The 14,657-nt window shown below is 40.3% G+C and overlaps 1 protein-coding gene and 2 long non-coding RNA genes across 8 annotated transcripts in view; 1 reads left to right on the forward strand and 2 right to left on the reverse strand.

Moving 5' to 3' along the window:
• LOC122973233 overlaps window positions 1-14,657 on the reverse strand; it is a 38,089-nt gene that overhangs the window by 11,780 nt on the left and 11,652 nt on the right. For all 4 annotated transcript variants that reach the window (XR_006399926.1, XR_006399927.1, XR_006399924.1 and 1 more), the window contains exons 9-10: window positions 11,895-13,344; window positions 10,814-10,874 (exon numbers count right to left, since the gene is read on the reverse strand). This is a non-coding gene — a long non-coding RNA (uncharacterized LOC122973233). The remainder of the gene's footprint in view (window positions 1-10,813; window positions 10,875-11,894; window positions 13,345-14,657) is intronic.
• paqr9 (progestin and adipoQ receptor family member 9) lies at window positions 1,730-7,463 on the reverse strand. 2 transcript variants are annotated; one of them, XM_044340603.1, is made up of 2 exons: window positions 7,384-7,463; window positions 1,730-7,262 (listed from the first exon to the last, which is right to left on the reverse strand). In XM_044340603.1, the coding sequence occupies exon 2, from the start codon at window positions 6,484-6,486 to the stop codon at window positions 5,326-5,328; it is 1,161 nt and encodes a 386-aa protein (XP_044196538.1). In that variant the 5' UTR covers window positions 6,487-7,262; window positions 7,384-7,463; the 3' UTR covers window positions 1,730-5,325. The 2 variants fall into 2 exon arrangements, with proteins under 2 accessions (XP_044196538.1, XP_044196537.1); XM_044340602.1 differs by having other exon boundaries at window positions 7,380-7,462.
• On the forward strand, window positions 7,556-11,339 carry LOC122973235. Of its 2 annotated transcripts, none has more exons than XR_006399930.1 (3): window positions 7,556-7,978; window positions 10,441-10,597; window positions 10,817-11,339. It is a non-coding gene; the product is annotated as an uncharacterized LOC122973235 (long non-coding RNA). The 2 variants fall into 2 exon arrangements; XR_006399929.1 differs by having other exon boundaries at window positions 7,574-7,978; window positions 10,444-10,597; window positions 10,817-11,338.

Consider the following 14,657-nt stretch of genomic DNA (forward strand, 5'->3'; position numbering starts at 1 on the left):
ATACTGCTATTCGTTGATTTTTGTTGGCCTAAAAGTAGTCCAATTTAAATATACTGAGTCTAAAAACAATGGAATCAAATGTTAAAATGTCACCATGTGTTACTTTGATTTACTGTAGAAAATAACTTGTCCTTGCTAAAATGCCCACATTCCTGCTTTCATGGCTGCACTGTTTGATCAAATGGAAACATTTTAAATGTCTTCTGCATCATTTATACACTTTCCCCCCCGAAATTCAGCCTGACATTCTCCAGTATACCAGTCAGACTCTGATAAAAACAACATATTTCAAAATGAGTGCGCACAAGTTTGCTTTTACAATCAAAACTTCCTCTGAACTATTGTTATTCTAACTTCCACAACTGCATGATAAAGAAGAGAAAGTGATACTGCTGAACTGAGTGAGGGTGAACTCTGACTGGCAGCCTACCACCGTGAAAATAGACACCTTCATCACCCTGCTGTCCTCCTTATAAATTCTAAATCACTCTGAACATGTACTCTTGTTACTGGAGTTCATCATTACTTTTTATCAACTGCTTTCATTATGATCAGTATTTCCAAGGCTATTTATTATTCATCGCCTTCTACTCTTTGGTCAGTCTATTGATTTAACATTAACTCCACTCAAGGAGGATCTTCTCTCTGTGGTTCATGTTTCACCAGCCGTTTGTTTGTGGTTCAGGACGTCAGAGTAAAAAGAGACAGAGGGATGGAAAAAGCCGTGGGGGGAGGAGGAGTGTAGTTTGTGAGTGTGTGCTACACGTGCAGCTGGCTCTTTATGTCAAACATGACCCTGCCAAGGTCCAGCACACCTACAGCATGTGCATGTACTCACACAGAAATACATGTGCCAAAAGCTGAGGACTTGCAAATCAGAGCCTGGAGAGAACTCATTTGAAAACATTTGAATTATTCAGATGTTTGAAAACCACAGACTTGAGTTCACTTAACCTAATGAGCCTAAGTCTGAAAGTCAATAACCATGCTAGCAGCCCGGTGCTGCTGCACATTAATCATTACTGCATATTACTCCCACTGGAGCACAAAACAATCTTTACTTTAGAACTTTAGTCAATGAAAACTGTACTTATAAGGAATAGTTCAGCATTTTGGGAATTAGTTCTTGCTTCCTCTCTCCAAGTAAGATGAGAAGTTTGATACCAATCTCATGTCTGCATTAAGTATGAGGCTGGAGTCAGGATGTTGTTAGTCTGTTACCATAAAGACAGGGAGCAGAGGGGAACAGCTAGCCTGCCAGCTACCACCTACAGCACCTCTTACAGTCTTTATGCTAAGCTAGGCTAACCACATTCTGACTCCAGCCAAGAGTATTTTTAACGTATTGTATTACATGTTATTGTCAGCCTCAGGTGTATTGACCTGAATGCTAATGTTACCATCAACATAACAGCTATTGGGTGTTATGCTGACACTGAGCTTGAAATGATATATTACCATGCTTATGACGTGCTAATGTTTCATTTGTAGTATTTAGTTAGCATATAAATGTTAGACAACCATAAGCATGTAAACTATTAGCAAATATTTTTAGAGGTATTGTGTCAGCTGAAGTTCCGTTTGATTGATTTGATATATTATTCGATTGCTGTCAATGTTGCTAGTTTGGCTAAAACATGCTAGAAGATCAAATCTGGACTAATTATGACTCAAATCTAGTGCTACAACCCATTATAGAATTCAATCAATAAATCAATTGGCATAATCATGACAGTTCTCTACATAATTTATTCAATAAAACTCAAATCATCCATATTAGTGCTCTTTGATACATCAGCTAACATAATGGAGGAGGGTTTTCACTTTTTCAGCAATAACAGATACTGTGAACTACAATTATCCTCCACGTCTAGAAAATCATAATTCAAAATGCATGTGTGAATACTGTAATTTATTAGTTTCGTTCTTCAGTCACCCCTGAGTACTTCACTAGATAAGATACAGTAGTCTGTCGGTCTAACATTCACATACTTAACACTGCTTAAACATTAATAGATTCAAGTCTGGCATCCACAGTCTAGACAGGTGGAGGGACAAAAAACTGTTTCAATGATGCTTCTTCTCACTGACAGAGCAACACAAAAGTTCTATTGAGGTAGAAACATCGCTTCTACAATGGATGTGTTGTTATCTGATAAATCTCTCTTTGTTAGTGTTAGAGAGCACTACCTAAACCTGAAATGTGATGAAATAATACAGTACTGTAGGGTTGACCCTTAAAGGAACATTGTGAGGAGCTCTGAAGAAGCTTTAAAGTGCACCATAACAGCATGATTATCACAACCAGTGAAATATGGTCCTTGTTTACTCATTCCAGTGTCGTCCTTCTCTAATTATTTTCTCTTGTGCAACACAATTAAACATTCAGATTCAATTTTCAGATATGAATAGAACTAATACAGTGGTAATCATACAATTTCCGTAATAAGACAGCGACCAACATGAGCTGACTGACTGCACAATAGCATGACAGGACAAAGTCAACAAGAACATGACAGTATAACATGAAAACACACCGAGAAAACACACATTATCTCAAATTAACCCTCTTTAGATGCTGATGGCCATGGTCCATTTTCATTGTGCAAATAAACTCAGAGCAAAAGATTATTTTTTTAGGTTGGTCCAAACACATTGTTTTTTTTGTCGAGGGCAGAAAACGTAGTTCAGATAAAACTGAACCTGCGGCTAAATGTGACAAAGCAGAAAGAAAAATGTCTGGTTGCTAGTAGAACTGTTTTGTCAAACTTAAGGTGTCTATGAATTTTGTAGACCACACAATGCTCATCATTCATGTGCTGATCAATGTAGTTTTTTTGATTTTCGTTTTGAGCTCTGCACAGGCCTATAACTGAGAGCTGACCTGGCTAAACCTAACTGGTACTGACCCAAAACTATATTTTTGATGTATTTTATCCATTACTGACCACTAGCTTGCCAGACTAACAAATGCCTTCTGGCATTGACTTGAAACACACATGGACACAGACCATTGGCACATTAAGAGAGAGAAAAAGAGAATTTCTAAGTAAATTGCATTTGAAGTAACCAAATCCAAACCCACCCCAAGTTTGAATATTGTCCTGTCTGGTTTGGGTTGGTTAGCAGGAATATTGAAAAAACAAGGGAATAACAGAGCAGCAGACGTCTGGACGGATATTTCGGCTAAGAGTTGTTAGCAAACACTCATTTGTGCAGGCAGGATCATAAAGCATGTAAAGTAATTGCTAACAATAAGGCTAAACCTTGCTTCATGCAATTCAAAATTGAATAAAGATATGGTAGTTTCTCCCGTGAGATTAGCATTTAATCTATCAGGTGAACCATAGCCCCAGTTAGTGCTAATTATATATTACCATTACAATTGAGTCACAACGCTGAGAATCTGTGCACTCTGATACACCCAGATCATGTAACGACACTTCTGGACCACCACCATCCGAAAATACAGTATATCCACAATACCCCAATCAAAAGATTTTTAATCCTGTTTCCTAAATTGCAACCATATTTAATAATCCATGGAGCCAGAAATGACATACTGTATATCCTTGCCCCTTTTGTACAACACCAGATAAATATGAATGGTTTATTTAATATGAAAATATGAAATAAAAAATAATAGAAAGTAGCATCACTTCAGACAAACTGAGCAAGGATATTTTGATTATCATTGTTAGGAAATAAGGGTGCAACTTGGGAAACTGGTTGAGAACCTTTTAAAGGGGCAGCAGACTGAATATATGTATATTTTTTTTATCTCTGTGGAAAGAAAAGTATAAATCCCCACTAGCACTGCAAGATGATTTTTTAAAAAAAAACTCAGGATGTACATCCTGTACACAGGATTAAAAAATTATGTGATTACCACTTTTACAGAGGTCATCAAGAATTAACCATCCAGAAAAACAAATGATTAGACTTGAGTATAATGGTAATACATAAAAGGCACAAACTAAGGTTAGGTGAACTTTAGAGCATCTATCTCACAAGTGCAAATCTATCCAGGAAGTTCCTGATGATGTAGTACAACTACATTATTGCCATTATTTCAACTATCACTCTTCCAAGCTATGGCTTTTTTTTCTAAGGATTTACTATACATCACATGACATGAAAAGCCTCAGTGTATGGCAGACTCTGATTTCATCGTCCTCGTTTCATCTATGTTCACAATGCGGGCCTTCACACAGGAACTGCTGCTCAGATCAGGTTTTGAAATGATTTCACTTACATGAGCTGTCAGGCAAAAGATGTGTGTACAAAGTGTGTCCCACATCCATGTGCTCAAGATAAATTCCACTATGCTGTCATGTTGATTAGAAAAAGTCAGGACTGCATCACATGTAATCTGAACTAGAGCACTTCAAGCAGTGTGAAAATAACCTAAGAGGAACTAGTCATCAGTGTAATGGAAACCATACATACAGCAGATGTATTCCATGCACCATGAATACATTTCAAATCTAAATAACCCAAGTGGACCTACAAAACATTTCAGCAGGACATCATTATATGCGTCACAAATTATAGCGTCCTTTAAGGTTGGAAAGCAAGCATGGCTTCTTAATGACAGGGTGAGTCAAACGACCCCCTGAAAGTGCTTTACTGTAACACTGATATGAGCTCTCAGCTATTTCTGTTACGTCTGCAAGGCCACCACACTTCCTGTTACATGGGTCACTTGGAAAGAGAGAGGAAATGAGACTGTGTCCATGTAAGTCAGAGGAAGAGAAGGTAAAGACATGAAACAATGAACTGCACTGGGCGTTCAACTGAAAACACAGCAGAGAATTTTGTAAAGATACCATTTAAGGTCAGAAGGGGAAGTGCAAGAGGAGGACTTGACAGCACACATCAGCAGCTTCTATAAATGGTTATGCTGACATTTAAGCCACATTACCCAAATGTTATATGGAACATGTGTTGTCCTGGGTACAAAACCTTTCCTCTGTCCTCAAGTGTAGAGTCCCTAGAGGTAGTTATTATCCCCACTGCTCAGACATGCTGGAGCAGGTCAGGGGAAAAAACTGGCAAGGTCCTCCAATATCCACTCAACCAGACAGACACCCTGTGGTGAGCTGAGAATATAATCCTCTCATCTCTCGTTGTCCCCAATTTCCCCTCATGAGAGCTTGAAAACTGCTCTCATACTGGGTAGGGACATGTGAGGAACATGAAATAAGAAGGGAAATATTGTTTCTTGTGCGCTTTTCTTTGTGGCATGGCTCTGTATGCATGTGCAAATCTTCCTTCACAGTAGAGATTGTTAAAAAAAAAAAAAAAGATGCATCTTCTTTGCGATTAGTGACATTTCAAGTGTTTCTTGAGGTGTTCCTTTTCTAGTTGGTCTCTCTGGGGTCCGTAAATGCAGTTGGCATGCCAGGAGAACCATACAATGATGGAGATGATAGTGGTCTGGAGGAGGAACATCACCCCGTAAGTGGACGCTATGGTGGGTCCGGGTAGACGCGAGAGAGTGGCAGGGGGCAGCAGTAGATTCGGGCTGAGCAAGATGGCCCTCACTTCTGTCTTGATCATGTGGAGTTCATCGAGGATAGACAAAAACGTGCAGCAGTGGAACCACTGGTGGCTGTGCCCCCAGATGTCAAAGCGACCTGGGGCTAGGCGCTCGGGGAACTTGCTGATGTTGAAGACGGCTGACACCAGCAGCCAGAGACAGTGACGATAGAAGAAGCTGGGCATGGAGGTGGAAGCAGCAAAGGAGGAGGAGGTGGTGGAATAAGGCGACCTAGTGAGGAGGCGGTAGAAAACTGGTGTGGAGGAGACGAGGAATGGGAGGAGGAAAACAAGGGTCCGGATGACGTACCGATACTTTCTCCACCTCTGGCGAGTATTACAGCAAGATAAGACGCAAATGATCGCTACAACACATGCACTTGGAATGTAGAGGGTCTCAAAAAACACGTTGAACTCTGGTATTGCATAAGGTGATGTGGGAGAATGGGCAGGTTCATGTTTCAAGTCTATATGGGAGTCATTTTGGCCTCCTGTCTCCACTATTCCTGCACGAGGGTGGATGTAGTAGTAGTACGCCAATGATGAGCCAACCGTGTAGGAGCTGATAGTGCCATAATCCACAAAGAAGCAGACTTCTCTTACCACAAGAGACATTGAGTTGAGCAGGTGGGCCATGCTGCTAGCCATAAGCAGACAGAACACCCCGATAAAATAATTCCAAAGCGGATAGAAGAACGGGTCGTCACCATGTGGCGCACCTTCCCAACCAAACACCTCCACAAAATAGTATGAAAAAATGAAAACTGGGAGGAAGTGCGTCCAGAAGTTCCCAGTTTCGTTGGTAGGCCTGAATGCTGACAGTAAGCAATCCTTCAGGCTGTAGTTTGGGAAGCGGTAGCCGGTGAGGATGAAGTTTTCTATGACTCGAGGTGGTACGTCTGTATGCCTCAAAAGAGGCAATGGCTGATGACAGTTCAGAAGCATAATGGTGACAGTTTATAAAGATGACTGCAAAAAAAACATGTATTTGGATTTATTTTGGAATGCACTTCAGTTTGTATTGCTTAGCTGTTGACTTTATTGCTGATCACAGCATGATTAGTGATCACTACAGTACAATGTCTTACTCTTGAGTGCAAAAGGCATCTACAGGCTGCTCTGGCTTGAAAAGACCTTTCAGCCCAGCTCTTCTTCAGACCTTTGATCCCAGGCCTTGTGAGCTGTAGGATAATCCAAAGAGCAGAGCTGGTGTATTGTTCAGCAGTATTGTACTGAGAGAAAATGTCAGGGATAGAGTAGTATCCAGAAGCCTCAGGCCACCTGCTTGGTTAATTTTTCCCTTTGATTTCCACTCTGACCCCAGAGCGTTACAGAAGGTCAGCAAAACATCCAGCACGCCATACTTATCATGCAGTTGGTCTTGTTCCCTTATTTTGCATAGGACATGGACGGTTCTCTTTGTTCAGTCATATGCACATTCACGTGTCTTGTTATGCATAGTTCTGCAGTAGCAAATAAAAATGAAGGTCACTTATTACTGTGTTACAAGGTTGAACGCCGCGTCATTTACTGTCTAATGTATCCATACAGCAGAGATGTCCTGGAGATGCGTCCGTTAAGCTCTGTAGTATGTAGGTCATGTTGGGCCATGAGCTCTATGCCAGGCTACTGCAGGCTTCTATACCTCCTGTTGTTGCCGGTCCTCCATCCTGGATCCACTCTCAGCTCATTCAGTTCTCATTCCGTTGCAATGCAGGGCGCTGCAGAGGAGAATAAATCCCCCCCGGTGAGGAGAAAGCGTTTATACCCGGTGTTCTATCCGTTAAAGCAAAGTCATGTTTAAATACGCCATTTTATAACCGGGAATTACAACATACATACGCTGCCGTGAGTGCAGAACCTCCTGAGTCTTGAAGCCAGCCGGCATTTCGGCGAAACAGAAGAACGGAGACTAGTTGACAGGTACCAGAGTAAAGTTACACACGACATAAAACCAGAATTCCGGCTATGTATTTCAAAATAAAACCAAAGACTTTACATTGATAAGAAGTGGAATCTGATTGGTCGTTCCATTACAACATCAGCGCGCGCAGCAGAGCGACGCTTCCGCCATTTTGGACTGCAGGCGACTACCGAATACCAAATTTTTTAACATAACAACATGACATACCATGACATGGCATGATATGGTGATTTCAATTCAATACGGCGGCAGTGCTATCTAGTGGCAGTTGTCAAAAAAGCATCAAGGTTGCGTCTCTTTTCTTTTGTACTCTCAAAACTCAAGTTGTAGAGCTTGTGATTTAACACTTTTTATCATATTGCTAGTTTCCAGCTACCTATCACCAGAACTAAATGGACATGATTGATATCTCCCGTCATTTTTCATGAGAACCATTACCATTAAAAGAAAGAGAAAATAAGAATCCAGAGGAGTCGTCAGATTTTGAAGAGGCTCAACACTGGTTTTCATCTGGTAAATATATGGTCCAAATCAGTTTTTCAGCAGTGCATTTGGCACCTTACATGAAGTCGCTTATGCAGACATTTTTGGATAGGTTTTTGATATACATTTGTCTGATTTGTTGTTAACATACCATTAACCATCTGGTTTTCATACTTTCTGTGTCACTATCAACATTTTCTTTCGTTATACGATATTCTTTAGTATAATACTGTAGTTGTGTGATGCTATAGAATGCATATTGCATAGTGTCAACACGTTTGTTGTCTTTTTTCTGACATTCGGAATTATTCCACTTATAATGCTTTGGCAGTGCTGTGCTTAGCTGTTGTCAGGTCAATACAGCAAAAAGTGTTTTTTTAAAGGCAATTGAGGGATTTTACTTTGAAATCGAATATAACCGGCGTCCGGTCTCACCGCGTGCTTTCTGGCAGTTAACGAGTTCAACCTAATCCAAAGCTTCAATCATTCAGCGTTTACTTCTTTTTCGTGTATTTCTGTTTGTCGTCGGCACGAGGGAGACAGACAGAGCTAGTACAAATGAAAACCAAATAACAACGGGAGTAAAACCGTGCCGTGCGTGCCGTGCCAACGAGTCTGTCCGTGTTGAGTAATCCTGTTATAGCACCACTGTGCCCACACCCGCCTCTTCTTATTTAATTCTAGTTTGATTGTAACCAATACGATTTATGGCTTGCTGTTATATTTTGTTTCTCACCTACCACATCTGTTTTGTGATGTAACTGTAACTTTAACACTTCTCATCTATCTATAGCAGTGGTTCTCAAAGTGTGGTCCGGGGACCCCTAGTAGTCCTTGAGATTGTTTCAGGGGGTCCTTATCAAATGGGGGTCCGTGGTCTAATTTGTGTTAGTTTAGTGGTCCTTAATGTGAAAATGTTTGAGAACCACTGATCTATAGGAACAGTTTCTTTCCCCTCACTGTCACACTTACGATCAGTGAACTCACTGTGTCACTGTGCAATAACCCTGGACACTGTAATACTCACTACAAATTACATATACTCATTTTAGTTGAAAACACAAAATGTGCAATACAATTCATTCATTACTGTACATTTGAACAGGCTGTATATACTGTGTGTGTATATATATATATATATACGCTCTTCACACCTTTGCACTATTTGCATCCTGTTTTCACAGAACAGTTTCACTTATATATAGTCATTCTTTGTGTATATTTCTGAAGACTGTTGTGTTGTTACTCTGTCAGTACATTGAGAGCCACCAAACTGGGGTCAAATTCCTTGTATGCATAAATAAACTTGGCCAAACCTGATTCTATATAAGTATATCAAACTCAGACAGTGCAACTTAAATGGGTGGATCCTGTAGCCCTGATGGTCACAAGTACTGTGTCTTGTACAAATACCATGATTCAGACTGTGAGTCCTAGAGGCATATTCACATTACAGCAGAAAAACAAGAGTCTGTGCTGCACGTTCTGCATTGGCTGGTGCAGTAATTGACCGCTCTTGAACTCTCAGTCATGCTGTACTAAACGGTGCGACCTTTGTCTCTTCTGATTGCCTGGTGGACTGACTTGTAAAAAAAGTTTCAAGGCTAATGTTGCTAGCAGTTGATCTCAAACAGTGGTTTTGTAACAAATGTGGTAGCTACATTTGCATGCTGATATTTCACCAAGCAAATATCTTTTTTTGTCTGCTTCTGGAAATTCAGGAACACAAGTAATTCATTTTTCATCCATCTCTCAGTTCAAGCAGTGGTCAACAGCGAATGGCTGCCCTTATGCCTTTATATGTATTTATACTATCTAAACTTAACTTGCCTTAATGTGCCTTTATATGTATTCATACTATCTATAGAGTAGTTTGTTGTTATATACAGTATGTTTGCTCTAAAAACACATGCTTATTTTGAAGGCTCAGTATGGTTGCTTTTTCACTTACTGAGGAAACAAAATGTTGTTTTCTATCATGTTCTGCATATCAGTCAACCAGGCCCACAGGCAAGTAACCCTGCCCATCCATCTTCCCATTCACTCTCCAGCAATGACTGTTGTGGCCAGATGTCAGGAAGTCTTTGAACCAGCAATTTTAGCGGGGTGGGGTGAGGAGGGGGGTCAGGCCTCTTTCCAAATCCCCCCAAGGAATAAGAAGCAGGCCACACTTCAGTGCACAGCGCACTGGGAGAGCTACAACATGCCTTTTTAATAAGTGATTGACAAGCACTGTGGATTTAATGGATGTGGAGCCACGCCTGTAGTTAGTTTTTATGACATAATGGACATAAATGGCAGGGTAGATTAACATCATAACTCTCCAGAAAGACTCACATTTAGCATAGAAGACACTTGGCAGAACACTGTTAGATGTCTAGAATTACAGTATAGTGTAATTCATGGTAACATGGTCTATTTCTATGTAATTAATTTATGAAGAAAACATATTTTATTCTGCTAGCCACCCATTGAATTCTTCCCAGCAGAAGCAGAGCTAAACATCTCTCAAATAGACTCCTTCAGCACCGTTGGGCTCCCTCTAAAGAACCCTGGGTGTCTCTCTCAGGCTGGATCTCTCCTCAGCACATTATCCTACTGACACAAATGTGAAAAGTCTGGTGTTTCTTTAGAGTGCAGGAGCCATGAGTTAGTGTGCATGTGTTCATGTGTAAACAAGACAAAGACTTATCTCAGCCGCAACAAATATGCAGCGAGTCAGTCACTTGACTGGTCATGTTTTTTAGATGGGGGAAAATACTGCCTTTAAATATTGATATGCCCCTTAGCTAATACTGAACCTCCTCTGATTTATCTACTGTTTTTTAATTTGATGTTAGTAAGACTGCAGTTACTGTCACTTACCAGGTGCTCAACGTTTACTGAAGGCTTGTACACGAGGTGGAAGATGAAGCCGTTGGAATACCTGAGAGAGACAGTAAACAATGGAAATAGAAAGGGTGTTACAAAATTTGATCATTAAATGTAACAGAGAAGAAGATAAAAAGAATGTCAACATCATCATAACAGATGATTCAAGGAATGATAACTCCTATGCTGCAGTGACATGCAGCAGCCAGAACATGCCCAAGCTAACAGGAACTTTTCCAGCTGATGAGTCAGATAGTTTATATCATGGTAGACAGTTCTTCAGTGCTGCAATCCTCCAGATGCTAAAACATAGTGTAACAGTAGCACAAGTAGAAAAATGTCATAAAGTCAGTGGACTGACTATAGTTATAGCAATATTTGTCTAAAGTTTGCTTTCTGCCAGAGACACCAGATGTTGTGTTTGTGGTAGTTATTACCAGAACTTGAACTGGAATAAAAAAGGTGTGGATACGCTAAACCTGTAGCTGATTTAATGGGTAGATTAATAGCCATTTTCAACTGCAGGAACTTAATGAGAAGTAATGTGTAGTTATTGTCACAGGTTCTGCTTTTATTTTCACTCAGCATATAAACTTCTCATGTTCTCGTAAACGTGAAAGAATATCATGAACAATGTTAATAATGTTTTGGTCCTCAGACCTTTATCTTGATCCAATGCTCCTGACTATAAGACTTTGCAGTAACTGATACCCAATGATCTATGTATATATTGTATGTAAAAGGCCCTAGTGTGTAAAATACAAGGGTGTTTGCCAGTGATTCACTAACTTTTACCTTTGAATTTTTCAAAAGAAAATGATTATTTATTATTGTGGGCAGCCAGCTGAAGAAAGACACTGATGCTCCTGCTCTATGGAGACCCAGAAAGGAAGTTAAAGAGAGCTTTTAGGGTGAGCAGCTTTCACTAAAATTATTTTTTATCTCTTGTTTAATACATCTATGGAGTTGTGCTTTCTCCACATTGATACTCTGGTGTGAAGACAGACTGTTTCTAACACAGGATTTGAGAGACAGTCTAGTTCCTGTGACTAAAGCTGCAATTAGAGCTCCTCACCACGGCAGCCTGTTGTCTCCTCCGCTGATGCGCAGGGGGGCAGCGGAAGGGGTTGATGGTTGGTGGGGAGACAGCGCCCCTTGTGGCCATGTTCATCACCTGCCAACTGCTCTCACATCTCAACGCACTGATCTCACAGAAGAAGGCTGGAACCCCCAGAGACTGACATGAACACAAAGGAGGACACTGTCAGCCAGTGTTATTGTGTGTTCAGACAGAATACAAAGTGAATTTTAGATGCTGAACAATTAGCATTATGAATGTGTTTCACACATACAGAGAGGAGAGGAAAAAGGAGAGAGACTGGAGGGAAATAACAGAAAGAATTAGACTTTCTGGCAAGTTCTGAGTTTAGTCTGAACTGAAGATAAACACAAAGACACACTCCAACAGACACAATCAGTGTGTCCGCTGCTAGCTAACTTACAGCCAACATACAGATGGTATTTTGACTGTTTGTGTCTAATCAATACAACTGGTACAGCAGTCAAATATATGCAAATGACGGGAGGCAAAAATTTGCTTAGCATTTGGTCTGAACACATCTTGTGACCAATATATGGAATGAACTGAGAGGTAAACAACAGCCTGGGTGAGATGAGAAGATGGATATCAATCTCATGTCTTTGTGTTAAGTACAGGTCTGGATGAGGAGGTGGTTAGCCTTGGTTAGGATAAAGACTGGAAGCAAGGGGAAACAGCTAGTCTGGCTCTGTTCAAAGTTGTTTTTTAAATACACCTACCACCATCTACAGTTCACTAATTATCACATTGTGTCTCATTCATGTAATCTTTTTCTCTAAAGAGAAATGTAAAAACAACACAAAACACACTGTGGTTTTAGGGGGGGCTGGAACTTCTTCACCCCAAAAACTGAATAGTTAAATGCTAAAATCAAAAAGACAGCTTGACATAAAAAAAGATTTAGCAGAGGCATGCTAATTAGCAATATTGGTGCAACACTTTGCATTGAGGTCATGACATGAGAGCAGTTTTGGTGTGTCAGCAGACTGTAACATGACTGGTAGCAATACAGTGTGGTCAGTGGAGAGGAAGTGAGTGTGCGGATGTGTGCTTATTGTATTTATTACCTGGAGTTTGGGAAGAGTGGCGAACCAAGAGTCATTACACACAAAAGCAGGCTTGAAACCTGTCAACACACACACACTCTATGGAGATCATAAAACACTCGCTCACAAACAAAGGCTGTTTGTTGAAGGAAAGGGAACTCTGGCTTCCTTCCCACCATTCAACAGCAGACAACATATTTCACATGCAAATTCACACATAGGAATCAAGCTTTGAGTCCTTTGAAAGTCGCCAGACAGACGACACTCACTGATGACCAGGTCAGGCTCAGGCTCCTGCAGCATGTGGTAGGTGCTGCGGTAAACTTTGACCCTGATGCTCCCACTGTCAGCTTTCTGATGTGGCAGCAGACACTGCCATTCTGACAAAGAGAAGAGCCTGGTCAGTTTATTGTACTGCAATATAACCACAACTGCTCACATTACTGGATGATATACAGTTATAACATACTCAGTCTGGTCCAGGAGGGTAGATATGATGCTTGATTTATTACACATTTATTGTAGATGTTTTCCCAGCAACAGTATTTTTTGTCTTTCTACTTCCTCTTAACAGCAGAGGTGAAAGGTCTCTGCTGCTTGTGACTACCTGGTGTAAATATTGGAGCAATTTTACAATACAGCACTGAGGACTGCCAGACAGTAGTGGGAAGAAAATGAAAGGTGTTCTTTAGTATTGACACTAATTAGTTACTAAGTTCTAAGAACTAAGTATTCCTACACAGCTCTGGGATCAGCTAGTCATGTTTTACTCATGTCACGGTTACTGATCAACATGCATTGGTATTTGTGTTCCTTCTGTGCATACATAACAATATCATATCAGTCCAGAAATTCATTTTGCTTTTAATGTGGTTAGAATATTACAGTACACAGGATTTGCATATGGACTTTATTAAGGATCAGAATATTTTTGTGAAACCTTTAGGGAAGGCTTGTTTTATACCATCAGATGCCCTTATGAGGTTCATTAAATCAGATATAAAGAAGATCAGTCCAATTTTCCATGACACTGGCTTACTCATGTGTAACAAGCTGATTATACAACATTACACTACACTATTAAATATATATTACATACTTGGGGAGAAAAAGTGATTTTTGTGAGGACAACTGATTTAAAAATCAATTAGCTGACTGCGGACGTGACACATTTTTAATAGACTTTTCATAGTCATGTGACCCATTGTTTTGTAAATAGCCAGATTAATGACACCATTCATACAATACAGGTTTATAAAACCCTAAGCCCTTACACAAGTGGCCGCGGAACACAGATTTTTGTGCAAAATCTGTTTGTTTCCCTCTTGAACCTCGGAGAGGCTGATGGTCAGCTGAACCTACGTTTGCTTTGGCTCTCTGTTAAAACAAAACATCCCTGATCTCACCTCTCAAATGATTCTTCTGTAGGAGTATAGCTTTAAAACAGTGCTGGAGGGTTATGCTAACAGAGCACAGCTCAGAATACAGAGAGCTGTGGTTTGAGGTCAGGACATCATAGCAGCACATTGACACTGAGCTGACAGAGAGCAGGAAAGTCTGTTTACACTGTGATTACACCCACAGGTTTAAGACTATATACAAATATCATGCACCAAATGTTCACCCACTGCTTTTGTTTCTCATATAGAGTAAATCATAACAATCATGGAAGATACTTAATCCCTTACATAAA

This window comes from Thunnus albacares, chromosome 22, assembly GCF_914725855.1.
Source record: "Thunnus albacares chromosome 22, fThuAlb1.1, whole genome shotgun sequence".
In the NCBI taxonomy this organism is placed as follows: domain Eukaryota; kingdom Metazoa; phylum Chordata; class Actinopteri; order Scombriformes; family Scombridae; genus Thunnus; species Thunnus albacares.

Bases quoted from the DNA above. Each gene is read 5' to 3' on its own strand.
- paqr9 (XM_044340603.1), bottom strand. From the start codon at position 6,486: ATGCTTCTGAACTGTCATCAGCCATTGCCTCTTTTGAGGCATACAGAC.